Source organism: Bos taurus, chromosome 8 (genome assembly GCF_002263795.3).
Source record: "Bos taurus isolate L1 Dominette 01449 registration number 42190680 breed Hereford chromosome 8, ARS-UCD2.0, whole genome shotgun sequence".
In the NCBI taxonomy this organism is placed as follows: Eukaryota; Metazoa; Chordata; class Mammalia; order Artiodactyla; family Bovidae; genus Bos; species Bos taurus.
The window spans coordinates 101275978-101294537 of NC_037335.1; the positions used below are offsets into that span (position 1 = coordinate 101275978).

General features: G+C 40.7%; 1 protein-coding gene across 1 annotated transcript in view; it reads left to right on the plus strand.

The window, feature by feature from the left end:
* The first annotated feature begins 7137 nt into the window (after positions 1-7137).
* UGCG (UDP-glucose ceramide glucosyltransferase) overlaps positions 7138-18560 on the plus strand; it is a 36919-nt gene continuing 25496 nt past the window's right edge. Inside the window, 1 exon segment of the mRNA NM_001076850.1 lies at positions 7138-7348. Coding sequence (NP_001070318.1) covers positions 7251-7348 — 98 coding nt within the window. The 5' untranslated portion in view covers positions 7138-7250.

The window sequence follows — 18560 nt, forward strand, 5'->3', positions numbered from 1 at the left end:
TAAGTTATATTCCCATTAATACTATGAAATAATAAAACAAGAAACAGGTTTTATTGGCCTTTTCCTGATCTTTTAAATTTATCTACTTGTTGTTTACTCTCTTAGATGAATTTTCTGAAATGACAATGTATTTCATGAAATTCCTCTTAACCGAAGAAAAAGATGTGGTTAAAGAGTAAGATGTTTAAATTGTCAGTGCAATTTAGCATGAAATATATGATCTATTCTTAATACACTTTCCCAGGTCTCAGATGTTGAAAGTGACATCTACAGAATATTGGTTAGCAAACTAAATAATGCTAAACCAAAATCTATCAATACTTTGCTATCTAAACTTGAGGACTGATCATCTACTATACTTTGTTTAAATTAACTTAATTTTGTACTTTTTTTTTTAAATATAAAGAGCATTGGCTTTGAAGTCTGACAGACCTGGGTCCAAACTCCAGCTCCCTCACTTATCAGATGTGTCACTCAGTAGTTACCTTTATCTTTATGGCTTCCAATTTCGTGACATTTGTGAAAATTAAGTTAATATTTTCAAATTTGCCTGGCACATAACTTATGTTTTTGTGTTCAATAAATATAGTTGCCTTCCATACCCATAGGTTCTGAATTCATGGATTCAACCAACGGGAATTCAAACCTAGAATAGAAGATAATTGGGAAAAAATTCCAGAAAGTTTCAAAAAGCAAAATGAATTTGCTGTATGTCTTGGCAACTGTTTACAGAGCATTTTACATTGCATTAGGTAGTATAAGTAATAGATAATTTAAAGTATACAGGAGTATGCTGCTGCTACTCCGTCGCTTTAGTCGTGTCCGACTCTTTGCAACCCTATGGAGTGTAACCTGCCAGGCTCCTCCGTCCACGGGATTCTCCAGGCAAGAATACAGGAGTGGGTTGCATGTCCTCCTCCAGGGGATCTTCCTGATCAGAGGGTTGAACCTCTGGTCAATGAATCTCTTGCACTGCAGGTGGATTCTTTACCAACTGAGCCACCTGGGAAGCCCATACAAAAGTATATGCTTATATAATACATACCTGTAGTGCTTTGGTTATATACAAACATTATGTCATTTTATATAAGGGACTTGAGCATTTGTGGATTTTGGTGTCTGGGGGGTCCTAGAAATAATCACCCACTGATACCAAGGGAGGAGTAGATTTCAGTCTTAGTGTCTGTCTCTCTCTCATTCTCCAATAAATCTACCAAGTTGATTTACACACACACACACAGATGCACACACATGAAGCCTAGGTGAAGGTTTTTGACATTGTACATTTAAATAAATAATTGAATGGAGTCATGAATCTCTATCTTAAAAAAGCAAATTTAAAAACATTTTGAAAAAATAATTGATATTTACATAGGATACATTTGGAAATCTTTAGAATTTAGCTTCCTTTAGGAATGAACATTGGTGCTTCAACCTAGCTCACTATCGATTAAAACAAAATCAAGTATGACATTTTAAAGGAAATGAGTATAATTAACATTTTAATTAGTCATTTGGGTACCAGTTAGCAGAACAGATGAGAATGAAATGAACTCTAGTAAACTCTTGGCTCTACCCTGGACCACACCTGTAACATACAAACACACTATACCAGTGGTTTATCAAGATGAGGCCCTGAACTGACAATCTGCCCAGAACCTTTGTACATTTGAAGTCTATTCATAGTGATACAGTATCTTAGGATGTGAAGCCTTTACAAAGTTACCATTTAATGGGTAACAAAATGACTGTAGATTAAGCACCTGAGCTGATAAGTAGATAAGGCATTTTTTCTACTAATTTCAAACAGGCTTAGGGGAGGGGGGGAAGGCCAAGAATTAAATTGTTTCTTTGGGCATTAGCACCACAAATTTGTAGAATCAATTGGTTCTAACTTTGTTTTTGAAACTTCAAATTTACCCAATTTTTGGAGGATCACTTTTTACTTTTTAAAGAAGTTTTTTTTTTTTTTTTTAAATAGGGCTGAAGATTTACAGTAAACCTATCTTTTAAAAATAACACATTAACCACATTCAAACAACATCAGATCATGTAGCACTATAGTAGTATTTACTGAAAAAAGAAATCTGTGTCTAAGTGGACCCCTGTTGTTCAATATTGAATGTCCAATATTGACATAAAAATGATGCTGTTGACTCTGCCAAGTAGAGCATGGGCTTTGGGGCAGATCTTCAGATTGCGATTAGGTGAACTAATATGTAGTTACTCTCACCCTAACTCTGTGGTCAAACTTTGTAATCTGAAGGAAGAGCATGGGTAGGTAATGTGTATTTCTTTTCCACAAAGAGGAAAAAAAAAAAAAAACACGTTTAAAGCATTTGCAAACAAAGGAGAAAGTTGAGCAACATTTCTAGTGATTTCTCTCAATGCAGATCCCTTTAAATAAACTAATTCACTTGTTCAACAAATATTTGACTGCCTAGAAGATGGGAAGCCCTGGGATGTGATGACTAACTAGTTTATTTCATGAATTCAGACACTTGGAATGTTTCCAATACTTTTGTGTGTGTGTGTGTGTAGCATTCACTAATTTTTTTTAATAGACTTTATTTTTTAAAGCAGTTTTAGGTACACAGTAAAACTGAGCAGAAAATACAGAGTTCCCTTATACTTCCTGCCCAACACATACACAGTTCCCCACTGACAACACCTTGCCCCAGATTGGTATATTTGTTGTAGCTGATGAACCTGTATTGACGCATCACAGTCACCCAAAGTCCATAGTTTACATTAGGGTTCACTCTTGGTGTTGCACATTCTATGGTTTTTTGACAAATGTGTAATACATGTATCCACCATTATATAGAATAGTTTCACTGCCGTAAAAATCCTCTGTGACTTGCCTCTGTTGCAGGAAGGGGGAACCCCCCCGACTCACTCCCTTCTGGCAATCACTGACATTTTTACTGTCTCCATAATTTTGCTTTTTCCAGAATGTTATATAGTTGTAATTCTACAGTATGTAGCCTTTTCAGACTGGCTTATTTTATTATACTTAATAAAATGCATTTAAATTTCTCCATGTCTTTTCATGACTTGATAATTAATTTCTTCTTAGCACTTAAAAATATTCCACTGTATGGATGGACCAGACAATAGATTTATACATTCATCTACAGATAGACATCTTGGTTGTTTCCAACTTTTGGCTTGCATGCATTTGTGCTAAGTCATCTCAGTCATGTCCAGCTCTTTGCAACCCTATGGACTATAGCCTACCAGGCTCCTCTGTCAATGGGATTCTCTAGGCAAGAATACTCGAGTGGGTTGCCATGCTCTCCTCCATGGGATTTTCCCAACCCAGAGATCAAACCCACATCTCTTATGTCTCCTGCATTGGCAGGTGGGTTCTTTACCTGAGAAGTTTTGGCAATTAGGAATAAAGCTGCTATGAACATCTGAGTGCAGGTTTTTGTATGAGTATGTTTTCAGTTCATTTGACTAAACAACAAGGAGTGTGACTGCTGGATTGTATGGTTAAGAGTATGTTTAGTTTTGTAAGTAAATGTCAAACTGTATTCCAAAGTGATTGTATCACTCATAATTTTTATTTTAAAAATTTTCAAATTTTATGTGATGTTTTTCACCATTGATTAACTCATTTATAAAATAGAAAATGGTCATTTTTCTCTGTGGAAATAATAATGCTCAATATAGAAAGTCAACAACATAAAAAGGTAGATTTTTAAAAGTCAACACATTTCATTTCTCAAAGACAAGTAGTTATAACTGATTGCTTGATGTACTATCTTTTAGTCTTTTTTCTGTAGGCATAGCTTTTGTGTCACATTTTAAACATGATTTTTTTTTAGAAATTTCACTAAATATGATTTTTTTCTTAGACACAATCCAAATTAAGAATCCTGATTATTGAAAATATTACAACTTTTAAAAATGTAAATGCACTTTTAAATATAGGCATTTGGGGCACAGTGTAACAATCAACTTGCCAAAGTTTGTTTCATTGCTCTAACTTAAGTACCTATGTTCTCCCAGCCTCTGTTCTTGTCTTTTCTGGGACATAGAACTAGAACTAATATAATTCCATTTCAGTTGGAATCAGCTACAGTTATTTTGGTCTGGATTTGGTTCAAACAAAATGTGTTCCAACTACGTGGTTGAACTAGACATTTTAAATCCTTTTCTTGTTAAGGTTTTAAAACTAAACTATCCATGGCCATTAAATGACAGTCAAATTTGGGTTTTGTTTATCTCTAAAAACACTGCTCCTTAAAAATGTATGTATTTAAATCACTAGTGCTACTAAATTGCCACTGAAAAAAACCAGAGGCCCTGAACTTGGTGGAATTGGTGTTCAAAGAGACAGGAGAGCCCTTTAGACAAGCGACCAAAACAGTGTAAACCACCAAAAGTAAGATCAGCGGGCAGGGTTTTACTAAACTTCTATGCTGCTATGCTACATGGAAGAAATGTCCACTTTTACCATATCTAAAGAATGTTGAAAGTGAAATAAAAGTCTTAGTCACTCCGTTGTGTCCAACTCTTTGTGACCCCATTGACTGTAGCCAGCCAGGTTCCTCTGTCCCTGGAATTCTCAAGGCAAGAATACTGGAGTGGGTTGCCATGCCCTTCTCCAGGGGGTCTTCCCCACTCTGGGACTGAACCTGGGTCTCATGTCTCCTGCGTTGGCAGGCGGGTTCTTTACCACTAGCGCCACCTAGGAAGCCTATATAACCTTAAGATTACACATTCTAACGCTACTCCTTTAAAATCATCAACCAGGCTTGGACAGACTAAGTTTAAATAGGCTAAAGTACAACACAGCAAATCTTCTATCTACTAGTTATACCCAATTAGAGGAGTTCTGTTAACTCTTAAGAATATTTGATTCTTTCACTTTTCTTTGGCTTCATTTTCCATGTCATTGATTATAAAATCCTTCGTTGTAAGGTTCCAAAAACAATTTGGATAAATGCAGAATAACACAAAATGCTTAAACTGACCAATTGATATAGTTCATCATATCTTAACAGTACATTAATGGTAAGATGCAGCATTATTTTACATACAACTAAGAAAAAAACACCAATTAATTGTAAGATGCCATTGACTGTGAGATCCATTTCCATTTCAGAAATGTTAAAATGTATTCAAATGTTTCTTTTTAAGTCAGACTTGATTAACTAAAATAGTGACATTTTAGAATTTCACTTGTAGTGTTATTTCCATGCTAGTACACTATCCGGCTATAACTTTATCAACCAGTAACTCTCAACAATGAAGTCTGGTTTCTAAGCCTTGTTCTTTCTTACTGACTTTACCCAGGTAAAACAAAGGATACAGCAAATCCAGGATTGGTTCTCAACATAGACGTTAATTCAAACTCTTTTCTAAAGGTGTGTGTACACTCAGTTGCTAAGTTGTATACAAGTCTTCTCTATCCCATGGATTGTAGCCTGCCAAAATCCTCTGTCCATGAGGTTTTCCAGGTAAGAATACTGGAGTAGATCGCCATTTCCTTCTCCAGGGGATCTTTCTGACACAGGGTAACCCCTGTGTTCTGCATGCAGGTGGATTCTTTATAACTGAGCCACCTGGGAAGCCCCTTTCTGATTGTAGTTTATCATTTAATTGTAGATTGAGGTAGTTCATTCGATCAATATCAACAATGTAAATAACAATGATAAACAACTTCTTTCCAAAATTGAATTCTATTCTGAAATCTCTCTAGGGAGTCACGGATTATGTAAAAAGAAATCATTTGAAATAATAAACATAAACAAAGAAGAAACTATATAAACTCATCTAGGCTAAAGAAACAAACAGAAACATTTAGTACTAGATTAAAACATCTCCTGGACTGATTTAAAATTAAGATAAACACTAGGTTACCTTACTATCCAAAATGCTACATCTTTCCATTTTAGAGTGCTATCCTCCTGGGTAACTTAAAATCTTCTAATAGCTAGCAGAATTTAAAAAACAACAGCAAAGACAGTGAAACAATTTTAATAAATTAACTCAATGTATAAAAAATATTCTTAGAATTTGTAGTCAATATGAAAGTAATGATATCAAGTGTATCACTTCATATCAGGGGTATGACTTACATTCGTAACACAACTCTCTCAGTTCCTACTATCCACATTTCAAGCGCGCAATAGCCCCCTATGGCTATCATATTGGGCAGGAGTCTTAGAGGACTTCAGAATCATCTAATCCTTAAACATCCTGAGTTTGAGAATTTCTTGTATGTTACATGCTGCTTCTAAGGTGCTTAGAGATCTGTGAAGCAGATTTCACTTTCGGTACTTTGTGATCCAAGGCTCGACAGCATCGAAAGTAGCAAGGGAGAAAGGCAATGGGACATACCCGGACGCCCAGGAACATGCCTTGGAAGATCTGGGCCGCTCCGGGCAATGCCCGGCGCAGAGACTGCGGACACAGCTTTGGAAGTTGCACTGGGAGACAACTCGGGGCTGCCTGGAACTGCGGGTCTTTTCCTATGACGCCCTGGCACACCAGAGCCGGACAAAGGGAAAGTGTCCTCCAAGCTGGACACAGGGTCGCGCTCCGCCGACAGAGGCGGGCCCAGGGGTGCAGAGCTGGCTGCCCGGGTCGCATTCGCCGGTCACCGAGAGGTGGGCGGCGGCCGGAGCCTCGAGAGGAACACCCAGATTAACCCTCCCAGGGGCGCGCTCACGACAGTGACGCCACCAGCGCGAGGGCGGCAGGGTGGGCGGAGAGGAGCGGCGCGCACCGCCCCTCGGAGGGCGGGACCGCGGTTTCGGAGGGCCGGGGCGGGGCGGGGTGCGCCGGGGAGTCGGGGCGCCAGGTGGTGGTTTCGATTAGTGCGCGGAGCTGCGGCGGCAGAGCAGGGCGCGGAGCTGCGCTGCCCGGAGCCCGGCGCCGAGGCTGCGGGAAGGCGGCGGGGCGGCGACGGAGACGGCGGCGCAGGCGCGCGGGGTCCGGCAGGCGGCCGCGAGGGGGTGGAGAGGCGAGCGGGAGCGCGGGGCCACGGCCGACCTGACCACTGAGTCCGGCCACTGCAGCGCCTGCATCCGCGAGCGCGCCCGGGCCAGCGCGCGAGGGAGCGCGCGCGGGCGGGGGCGCGCAGGCCCTGCCCGCCCCTTCCGCCCCCACCCCCTCCGCCCCTTCCTCTCCCCACCTTTCTCTCCTCTTCTGCGCCCCCGCGCCGGGCGCCCACCCAGTCCTCCTCCTGCGGGAGCGCTGTCCGCTGCGGCGGCCGGAGCGGGCCGGGCCGGGGGATGGCGCTGCTGGACCTGGCCCTGGAGGGAATGGCCGTCTTCGGGTTCGTCCTCTTCTTGGTGCTGTGGCTGATGCATTTCATGGCCATCATCTACACGTGAGTGAGGGGCAGCTGGAGGAGCCCGTGGAGGGGTCCAGGCCTCGGGGACAGGCGAGGGTAGGAGGAATTTCGCTTTGGAGGAGATTGGGCTTGGATGGGGGTGGAGACAGCCAATTTTCAGACTCTTCCTCCCAGTCTCTCTAGCCTTGGATCAGCTGGGCCGGGGGGCTCATTGGAAGAGAGAAGTGACCAGTGAGGGGGTGGCTGGGCGGCAGGCGGCTTCACAGCCAGGGGAAAGAGACTGTACTCTTTTTATGTGTAGGGCGGAAGGTTGCTTGCTTGGTTTGATTGTGCTATGGATTCGTGTGGTTTTTCATCTGGGCCAAGATGTATGGTGTATTGTGGGGTTTTTTTTCCCTCTCTCGACGGGGGCCACATTTCTATTATGATGATCGTTCTCCACTCTTCTGGGAGCTGCACGCTGCCACCTGGAGACCTCCCTGTGGATTTTCTTCTTCCTGGATGAGCTTTCTGCCCTTAGATAGATGTGAAGCACCTGTCCATCTTGAAAAACGTCCACCAAACCTCTGAACTGGTGTTGTAACCTTAAGTCATGTCAGCTTGTACATTTCAGTGTGGCTCCCCCCACCCCCCAATTCCTTATATTTTGTCTTGTTTAGATTGGGTCCCCCGCCCCCAGGCACATACCGTTTCATTAGATACCATTCACTGAAAACACAGTAGTAAGCACGACAGAATTCCTGTCCTCATAGAGCTTACATTCCAGAAGGGAGAGACATAATTAAAATCCGAATAAGGTTATATCAGATAGTGATAAAGACTATGAAATAAAATAAAATCGGGTAATGGGATGAGTATGACATAGGGTGTGTAGCTACTTTTGATATTTCAATTATTCGAATGTCTTTAAAATGGAAAAAGTCTTTGTAAGGAAATGAAAGAATTGACACAGCCCATTACTCTTGGATTCACTAGACTTTTAGCTGGAAGAAAAAAAAAGATTGTGCATAGTGATCTTTACCACCATTTAGAATAGGGTATATGTTAGTAGAGAGGGGAGGACTTTAAGAAATTAATTGCTTTCAGTTTTTCTTTCCCTTTTCACTGCGGAAAAAGTGTACTTCTTCCTTTTAGAAATGCCGCATTTTATTAGTGTGGTGTGGCATTTCCTGGTAGTGGAGAAAGATGCTACTGATACATTGTAAAGGCATGCTGGTATTTCTTTGAAGATGAACGAAAAATGCTTCTTGAAGACTGTTGATTTTAGGTTTTGGAGTTTGTGAGCTGTAGGCAGTGAACATTCTGGACTTCATTTCAAATATATGAGTTCTTAAAAAGCAATTTTGTTACTTTATCTGGTCATAGAAATAAAACAGGCTTACTGTATAGGGAATTAGACTACAGAGAAGAAAGAACAAAGTTAAACAGACACACCAAAACTCCATTGCCTGTCAACCTTTTGTACTGTCCTTCCAGTTATATTTCTGTAGGGGGAGGGAAAGGAAGAGAGGGAGGTCCGGAAGGAACGAGGAAGGGACCATACCATGATTGTTCTGTAACCAGCTTTTAAATTCATCTATTTAATAAATACTTTCTAGGAAGCTCTTTTGTACAAGGCACTGTTCTAGGTGCTGGAAATAAGATTGAGGAACAATATCTCCAAGGCCCCTGCTCTCATGGAGCTTCCATGTAAAATGTCAGGAGTAATTTTTTCGTCAGTAAATGTATGATCTCTCCATCGTTTTTAATAGATGCATGACATTTTTATTTATGAGGCACTAATCTGTGTTCATTATTATTATTGGTAGGCATTTAGGCTACTTTCAGTTTGTCACGATTACAAAGAACACTGTGATGAATGGCTTCCATCTTTAAGAGATGATTGGCAACCCACTCCAGTGTTCCTGCCTGGAGAATCCCAGGGACGGGGGAGCCTGGTGGGCTGCCGTCTATGGGGTCGCACAGAGTCGGACACGACTGAAGCGACTTAGCAGCAGCAGCAGCAGCTGCTTAGTTTACATTTTGAAAGAGGAATTATTGGACCAGAAGTGGTGCACGTTTTAAACTTGGATACATATTACCCTACGGAAATGTTGTATCTATTCATAGTCCTGGTAACATTGTAGGATGGTCCCCATTTCCCCTTACTAAGTATTAGGGTTTTTACTGTTCTCTGTTTTTTGTTTTCATTCCTTTAATTACTGGTTTCATCAAATGTTTTTCATCTATTTAATGCCAGTTACAGCTAGTTGTAAATTTCATATTAATAAATCTTTTGCTTGTGCAATCTATTGCTGTGCTAATCTTTTTCATAGGAAGATTGTTCTGTGATATGCTGCAGTTTTTGCCCAACTTGTTTTTTGTCTTTCAACTTTGTACATATATTTCACATGTAGAAAAGTGTGTGTGCCTGTGTGTTTTAGGTAGTCTTGTCTTTCCCCCCGCCGCCCCCCCCCCCCCCCCCCCCGGCCCCTGCCCCAACTGGTAAAATTTTTTATCTTTTCCATTTCCCCTAACTATTATATAATATCTCTTTTAGTATTTTGAGTTTTCTTTTTTTTTTTTTTTAACACTTTACCCCTTATAAAGTGTACCAGTATCCACTGTTTTAGTGAAATATTATTACCTTAATTACAGTGTAATTTAGAGGCTGGCCCCCTCCTTATTCTTTTGTAAATTTTTATGACTTTTTATACATTTTTACTTGAACTTTAGAACCTTTTCCCCTCCAGACTCTAAGTAATCTTGTATTTAAATTGGAATTGTTAAATTCATAGCCCAATTAGAAGAAAGTTGCCTTCTTTCAACATAGGGCTATGATGGAACACCTTCCTTCTGTGATGTGTGTGTGTATTTGTGCATGCTCAGTCCTGTCCGACTGTTTGTGACAGTTATGGACTGTAGCCCACCAGGCTCCTCTGTCCATGGAATTTTCCAGATGAGAATACTGGAGTGGGTTGCCAGTTCCTACTCGAGGGGAACCGCCTGACCCAGGGATCAAACCCGTGTGTCTTGCGTCTCCTGCATTGACAGGCGGATTCTTTACCACTGCACCATCTAAAAGTCACACATTTAACACTAGTAAAGTAGCTTAATACTTCAAGTAACCATCTGAGAGTGTTTATACTCTTAGACTCTGACAACTCCAGAATTATTTTAAGTTATTTTGTATTTAATAATAAACTGAAAAAAAATTTTAAATACCTTTTTGTTTAAAACACTTTCAGTTTTTGAGAATAGCACAAACTTTAGTTACGATACGGTAGAGTCTTTGTATTTCTTTTTTAATGCTCCTCAAAGTTACCTTTTATATTGACAGTAGCAGGATCCAGAAAAGTCAAATGAAAATAGAACAAAGAAAATGCAATTAGTTTATAACAGATTGGTAGGAATCTTCAGAATATTTTTCTGAAATAGGTAAAAGAACATGAAGTAAACAATCAACAGCTTAATTCATGTATAAATTATATGCTGCCTTTTAGTTCCTTTCATCTTATCCCACCTTCAAAATTATTTACTGTTTGATTTGATTCCTTTCTTACTGAAGTGAAGATGCTTCCCAGTTTGAGTTGTTTTCAAGCAGAGCACTAAGGGTTTGTCCTCTCCTCTTTCTACTGTGTTTAGTAAATTAGCAGGTTTGATAATCTCAACATTTTGATATTCTTAACTTTTTGACAAGCAAGGCTAAAGAATATTGGCAGTGATATTTTGGTTAAAATTTTATGCTAAGCATTCTATATTTTATTGAAGAATATATTTCCTGAACATGTGTTTGTATCCTCTCAAATTCCTTTTTGAATATGGTAAAGTATAAATAAATTAAAATAGCCAGATTTAATCAATGCCCCTCCTAAAACCTTGTGCCTGAAACTGGTGGAAATGGAGCCTATTATCAAACCTTATATGGTTCCATATCTGGTTGTCAGATTAAGGAGCGTAATCTGTGAGCTACTAATGTTTAAAAATATTTAAGTAATACAAACATTGCAGTGAAATTGCTAAAAAACAATAGAACATTAAAAAAAAAACCCATGGTTATTTTTTTACAATTAAATACAGTGTATAATGGTATCTAGTTAATTTGGATCCAATGTTCTATTGTATTGTAGCTTATTAAAATGAGATTAAAAAGCTAAGTATTGGCCTGTATTTTTAAAATGGAGCGGAATATAATTAATACAGTGAACAACTGTTCAATGACATTTTTTGCTCTGATTTCATAAATATCTTATAAATTGTATAAGCTTACAGTTTTAAAAATTGAAGTGGTTTATAACTAGAGAACCATTATTTTCAATATTTTGAAACGTTCTCTGCTCACTGGTATCTTTAGCTACTGCTTTGCTCTTTTCCAGAATTAATATTGACTGATGCCTCATCATTTCACAACATATTTTAGATGGCAGACATTTGCGGAATTTTGCCTAAAATGTCTCTGCACGCACTCCCACTCCCCCCGCCCACCCCCCCAACACACACATAACTTGTGGGATCCTAGTTTCCTGCCTAGGGATTGAACCCCAGGCCCATAACAGTAAAGGCTCTGGACCACCAGTGAATTCCCCTTAAAAGTTTAAAGAAAACATTTAGATTAGAGCATCTGAAATTCAAGAATTCAAAATTCTTATTTTGAAGATTGTTTCCTTTTTAAAAAAAAAAAAAGAAACTAATGATTATATCCTCTGTAGGCATAGTTAAGTGATTTTTTATGGAATTTTTTGTCTTTTGCTGAGAGCTCGTGTGGTTTGATAACTGGAGGACAGTGGCTAATTCATACAAAAGTCTGGAACCAATGTTTTTTCTTCCCTCTTTAGCTATTAGGAACCATTCTGCTAGATGAGAGTTTCTAAGCAAGATACCTTGCTTTTTTCTCCTCTCATCTCCCCATCCTTCTTGCTCCTTGGACTTAATCATTTTTTCCCCTTTATGTGTGGTATCCTAATGTTTAGTTTAATTGACTGGAGGTGCCATGGTACCGTGGCAATACTGCTTGTATCCATCCAATATTAACTGCCCTCTACTAAACGTTCTTTTCTTGAAGATTCTTTTTTTCTCAAGTTAATTCTGCCTTTCCTAATTTTTCTAGTATAACAACTTTTAAACCTGCTGCACAATTTTTGAGAAGAGTTTAAGTACTCACTGTATCAGGATAACTGTGCTAAACTGCCTGTCAGAAAGTAATTATGTTTTTAATGTAAATTTTAGCATTTCAGATATTATTGTTAGATAATATGATTTTTTTTTTTCAAAATTTGGACTTAAATGTATGGTGTTCTGAGCCTTAGTAGAGTGTAAATCGAGGGGAGCTTATTTTCTGGGTTTAGTCCGGAGGATGCAGTTGGACTTTGAACAGATTTTGCTCAGTCAGGGCCATTGTTGCCCAAACCACTTTTGGGTGCATGAATCAGGTAGTTCAGGCCCTTGAACCTGAGCCTTGGGGAGATATGGAATTGGATGATATTGTGATAGCTTTAAAAAGCAAAATGGACATTAAAAAAAAAGCAAAATGGAAATTTACTATTTAGTGGCGGTTCTCTTAATTCATCATTCCTCCCTTTTCCTACCTACATCATTAGTTCAGTATATATTATCTCTACCCTAGATTATTGAACTATCTCTACTTGCTGGTATTTTTACCTAATGCTCTGCTTTTTATCGGAGAAGGCAATGGCACCCCACTCCAGTACTCTTGCCTGGAAAACCCCATGGATGGAGGAGCCTGGTGGGCTGCAGTCCATGGGGTCGCAAAGAGTCGGACACGACTGAGCGACTTCCCTTTAACTTTTCACTTTCACGCATTGGAGAAAGAAATGGCAACCCACTCCAGTGTTCTTGCCTGGAGAATCCCGGGGACAGGGGAGCCTGGTGGGCTGCCGTCTGTGGGGTCACACAGAGTAGGACACGACCGAAGCAACTTAGCAGCAGCAGTAGCTGCTGCTCTTTATCTACTTTGTATTTCTTATGGTAGCCTAATCTTTCTGGAGCAGCAATCTTGGATCATGTGCTTAAAATCTTACCAAGGTTCCCCACTGCCTTCAGGTTAAAATTCAAACTCCTTAACAAGATGTAATTCTTGGGGAGGTGAGCCATCTCCTGTGCCTGTTTCTCCAGCCACATTGAATTACTGGCATTTCTCTGAATGGGCAATGTAATTTTTTTAGAATTCTCTTTCTTTCCTTTTTTCCGTTTCTCTCCCTTCTTCCTTCCCTCCCTTCCTTTTTGTTTTACTAACTCCTCCTCGTTCAGCTTTAGCTCCTTACTGGGTTAGGCACCCCCTCTTATGTCCTTCCATAGTATCTTGAATTTACCTGTCTAAAAAACTGTGTGTTCTGTTGTCTCTTTCCCCACTTAAGATTATAAACTTTGGGGAGTGGGGAGATGTCTTATTTATTATTGTATCTTCAGTGCTACTTGGCAGCTGATCATTGCATGTCGAATGAATAATCTTTGATTTTTTTCCCCAGTAGTAATGGTGGGATTTTTGATCACTCATTAACTTAGTGTTATTTGGCCGTTGTGATTTCAGGTAGATGGACAGAACTTGGGATGGATTCAGTGGCGGTGGCTTTTCATGAAATGAGTTGGACCAAATGGAATCTTTGTCTCACTATTTCCGATTGTGGGTTAAAATAGAAACAGTGCCTTATCAGTCACATGATCCTGATTGTGCTTAGTCGTATCCAACTCTTTGGGACCCCATGGACTGTAGCGCATCAGTCCTCTCTGTCCATGGGATTCCCCAGGCAAGAAAAACAGAGTGGGTTGTCATTCCCTTCTCCAGGAGATCCTCTCAACCCAGGGATCAAACCCAGGTCTCTTGCATTACAGGCTGATTCTTTACCATCTGAGTCACCAGGGAAGCCCAATCACATGTTCACCTACAAATTACTTGTTAGATCTGAATATCCCCCCAGGGTTTTCCAAAGGGAATACCTGTCATGCCTTCAATAATCTGTACACTGGGATCTACCCTTCGGGAAATGCAAAGCTACTTGTTTCTGTTAGCAAAATACGTTGCTGGGTTAGTGGGTTGTTTTGGGCGGGAGGGAGAGGGAACAAAATTAACAAAGGTCTCCTCGTTTTTTCCAGTGAGGGAATATTTTGTGTTCTGTAGTGTACAAGTCTGTTGTCCAATGGAAATAGTTTGTGTTTTCCTGTAAAGGTAACTCACTGACGGGTTGTTCTGTGTTCTCTGGGGGATCTTCTGTCTGCAGAATTAATGTTGAACCAGAAGGTGTGTTTTGTGATGTGGTGTGCTTTGCTAATGAAGCCCATTTTGCTGCAGTACCATTTTTGAAGATAAATGCTATATGGAGGTAACATTAATCATGACACTTACTGATCATAGACATGGTAACAACCTTCTAGAGCACATTCATAGCTAAAAACAGCAACAAAAGAAGCCTTTTATCATTTGGAATTGCTGGGATGGACTATATGAAGTATAGGATCTGCTGATCAAGCAATCACCTTAATTTTACATGATATATTAACAAGCTTGATGGCATGGAGCAAAGGAGAAAATTCCCAGTGTCAGATAAATCGCTTCAACTGATTCGCACAGCAGAGCTATAAAAACAGCACAGTCTGGGGCTGTTAAGCAAGGTGAACTTTGCCCTCAAGGAATCTATCTTCCCCTTAGAAGCTTTGAGGGAAATTCTTGTGTCTCACGTCTGCTGTAGCGCTGTCTTAAGGTTGCTGCACAGGAGACGCAGGTTCTATCCCTGGGTGGGGAAGATCCCCTGGAGGAGGAAATGGCAACCCACTCCAGTATTCTTGCCTGGGAAATCCCATGGGCAGCAGCAGCCAGGGGCTGATAATAGGGGATGAGCACAGCCCAGCCTTTCTCCCAGAAGTCTCCCTTCATCCCAGGTCCCTCTCCTGCTCAAAACTCAATTTGAATACAAAATCGTAAAATAAATTATTTTTAAATTATACCAACCATTAAACAAACTGTTGAGGAGGGGCCGAAAGGGGACTAAAAGATTCAAAGGATAAAACAGTAAGCTAAAATGATGGAAAGGACAGTAACAATTTTAGAGACTGAGATGTTAGGGAATGAAAATCAACGAGGAAAAGCACGGCCATCCCATCAGTTCACAAGTCTTGTGCAGAGAGGCGATTAAGATTCATCAAGCCAAAGCATCCATAAAGTCCGGAAGAATGTTCCCGAATACTCCTTACCATCCGTTGGAGTTCTTTGAAGTGTTCTCTGAAGAGATGTCCTTTTAGCTCACAATGGAAAGCAAGACCCTGCGGGCCTCTCTCTGCCTGTGATTCATCTCCCCTGACCTTTTAGACTGAAGTAACTGGTACTCTGAGAGGCACCCCAGATGGTACCTGCCCTTCTGTTCCCTGGCCTTGCAGCTGCTGCCCTGCAGCAGCTTGCTGTGAGTACCCCACTCCCTGACCCTGACAGTGACAGGCCCTAATTACATGAATTCAATTTTTTTTTTTTCTTTTTGACGGAGGAGTGACTCCAGCTCTCAATTTAAAATGTCACTTAGAAATAATGCCTTGGGAAAATGACACGTGTTGAAAATTTACCATACTTTCCTGTCTTCCCCCGTGGCTCCCTTAGTTTTGAGATTATTTTGTTCTTCAAAAAGAAGCCATTCAAACCATTGACTAGCATATTCATGGTCTATCCCTTTCTCTTTCTTAATGTGTTCCTGAAAATGTAATAAAATCAGATGTCTAACAATTAAATGGACAGGTGTTAGGAGGGGAGTTAGGAGGGGTGTTAGGAGAGAGTTTCTCTTGAAACTCTCTCTGTTTCAAGAGAACTTAAGACTAGTATTAAAATTCCAGATTCTGGATCTGGTGCCTAGGATCTGCTGCCACTGATGAGAACTTTCCAGGTATTAGAAGCTGTGGGGAGGGGCATTTTCTCCCCAGGAGGAAGGCTGCATTGTCATCTTTGTTTTGGGGACTGTGTTAGGTGTAGAGATTGAATGGCCAGCCAAACAGAATAGACTCCTTTGGAATGCCTCAAAATATCTCCATGATAGAAGGTGGTATTGATTGGATTATATCGGAGAAGGCAATGGCACCCCACTCCAGTACTCTTGCCTGGAAAATCCTTGGACGGAGGAGCCTGGTAGGCTGCAGTCCATGGGGTCACTAAGAGTCGGACACAACTGAGCGACTTCACTTTCACTTTTCACTTTCATGCATTGGAGAAGGAAATGGTAACCCACTCCAGTGTTCTTGCTTGGAGAATCCCAGGGATGGGGGAGCCTGGTGGGCTGCCGTCTATGGGGTCGCACAGAGTCGGACACGACTGAAGCGACTTAGCAGCAGCAGCAGCAGCAGCAGCAGTCACTTTGTGCCTTGTACCTGCTGCACTGTGGAAAAATTATCATGCCTCCGCCTCTCAGTTCTGAGGGTGACAGTCTCTTCATCCAGCAGAGCCAAGGGAAGGGGGATTCTTGTGACTGTAGAATCCAAATTCTGATCCAGGCTCTGAGTGCAGAGAAATTTCGAGAAGCCAGCACCTCTGCCCAGCTGAGAACCCTTTTAATAGTCTTAAAGGGGAGCTCGGCTAAGAAAACAGTAACAGGTAATTTTTAGGCAATAATAATACGTGTCACGTAAAGTCTCTCAATCTCACACTTGCATTGTTTCTACACTTTTGGATTATACCCATAGAACTTTAAATTCGTTCCTAAATTTTGAGTGTAATTTTAACCTTGAATATAATTTTAACTTAAATATGGTATATATTAATACTTTGCACTAAATGTTTTATCCCATGTTTTGATTTATTCTGTTTTAACCATGATTTGAGACTTTTAATGATTCCCTTTCCCCCTTTTAGTGATTCCCTGGTGGCTCAGATGGTAAAGCTTCTGCCTGCTGTGTGGGAGACCTGGGTTCAATCCCTGGGTTGGGAAGATCCCCTGGAGAAGGAAATGGCAACCCACTCCAGTACTCTTGCTTGGAAAATTCCGTGGACTGAGGAGCCTGGTAGGCTACAGTCCATGAGGTCGCAAAGAGTTGGACATGACTAAGCGACTTCACTTTCCCCCTTTAGTCTTTTTTTTTTTTTTTTTGCATTTTAAAAAATATTTTTACACTTAAAAAAAATCATTAATTTATTTTTAGCTGTGCCAGGTCTTCATTCCTACACAGGGTTTTCTCTAGTTGTCACAAGTGGGGGCTGCCCTCCAGCCCTCCAGTCACGGTCTGGGCTTCTTGTTGGGGTGGTCTCTCTTGTTGCAGAGCATGGGCTCTAGAGCGCTCGGGCTTCAGTAGTTGTGGCTCCTGGACTCTAGTTGCAGCTTCCAGGCTCTAAGCGTAGGCTCCATAGTTGTGGTGCGTGCATGGACTTAGTTGCTCTGTAGCCCGTGGGATCTTCCCAAATTAGGGATCAAACCCGTGTCTCCTACATCGGCAGGTGGATTTTTTACCACTGAGGTGCCAGGGAAGCCCCCGCCCCCTACCTTTTAATTTTCCTTGGTACGTAAGAGTTGACTTTATCTCTAAAAAGAAAAATCAACATAATGGATTACTCCTTAAACATATATGAAATAACTTTTAAGTCTATGAATTTCCAGTCCTTCCTCTTTGGTTATATACATTGCATCAATGTTTGATCTCTCAAAATCTCTAATCAGAACTATGAAATTTCAGAGGAGTTACATTTAGTGGAAAAATGTTCTTTTTGAAAAGTTGCTAGTAATAGCTATCACTGAATGTTTACTTTGTGGCTTTATCTCATCTATTTCTCATAACTGCTTTATGAAATAAGTGAGTACTCTTACCCACACTTTAAAAAACAAGAGCAACTTGAGATAAAGAAATGCCTTGCCCAGGGATACACAGTTAGTTAGCTGTGAAGCTGGTACAGAAATCGAGACAGCCTCCCTCCAGCCACGGCTCTTAAACTTCACTGTGACCTGCCTAGTGGACTCAGTGGTAAAGAATCTGCCTGCCAGTGCAGGAGATGCGGGTTTGATCTGTGGGTCAGGGGAAGATCCCCTGGAGAAGGGAATGGCCACCACTCCAGTATTCTTGCCTGGAAAATTCCATGGAGGGAGGAGCCTAGTGGGCTACAGTCCACAGGGTCGAAAAGAGTCAGACAGGATTAAGTACACATGCACTCACTACTTAACCAATATGCTGTATATACTGCGGGTGGTAACCTAAAAAGTAACCCCGGAAGTAATCCATTGGGATAGAATGTCTGTATGGAAATTTCTCCAGTTGTTCTGAATCTTAAGTTTTTGATAACTAGCAACATTTA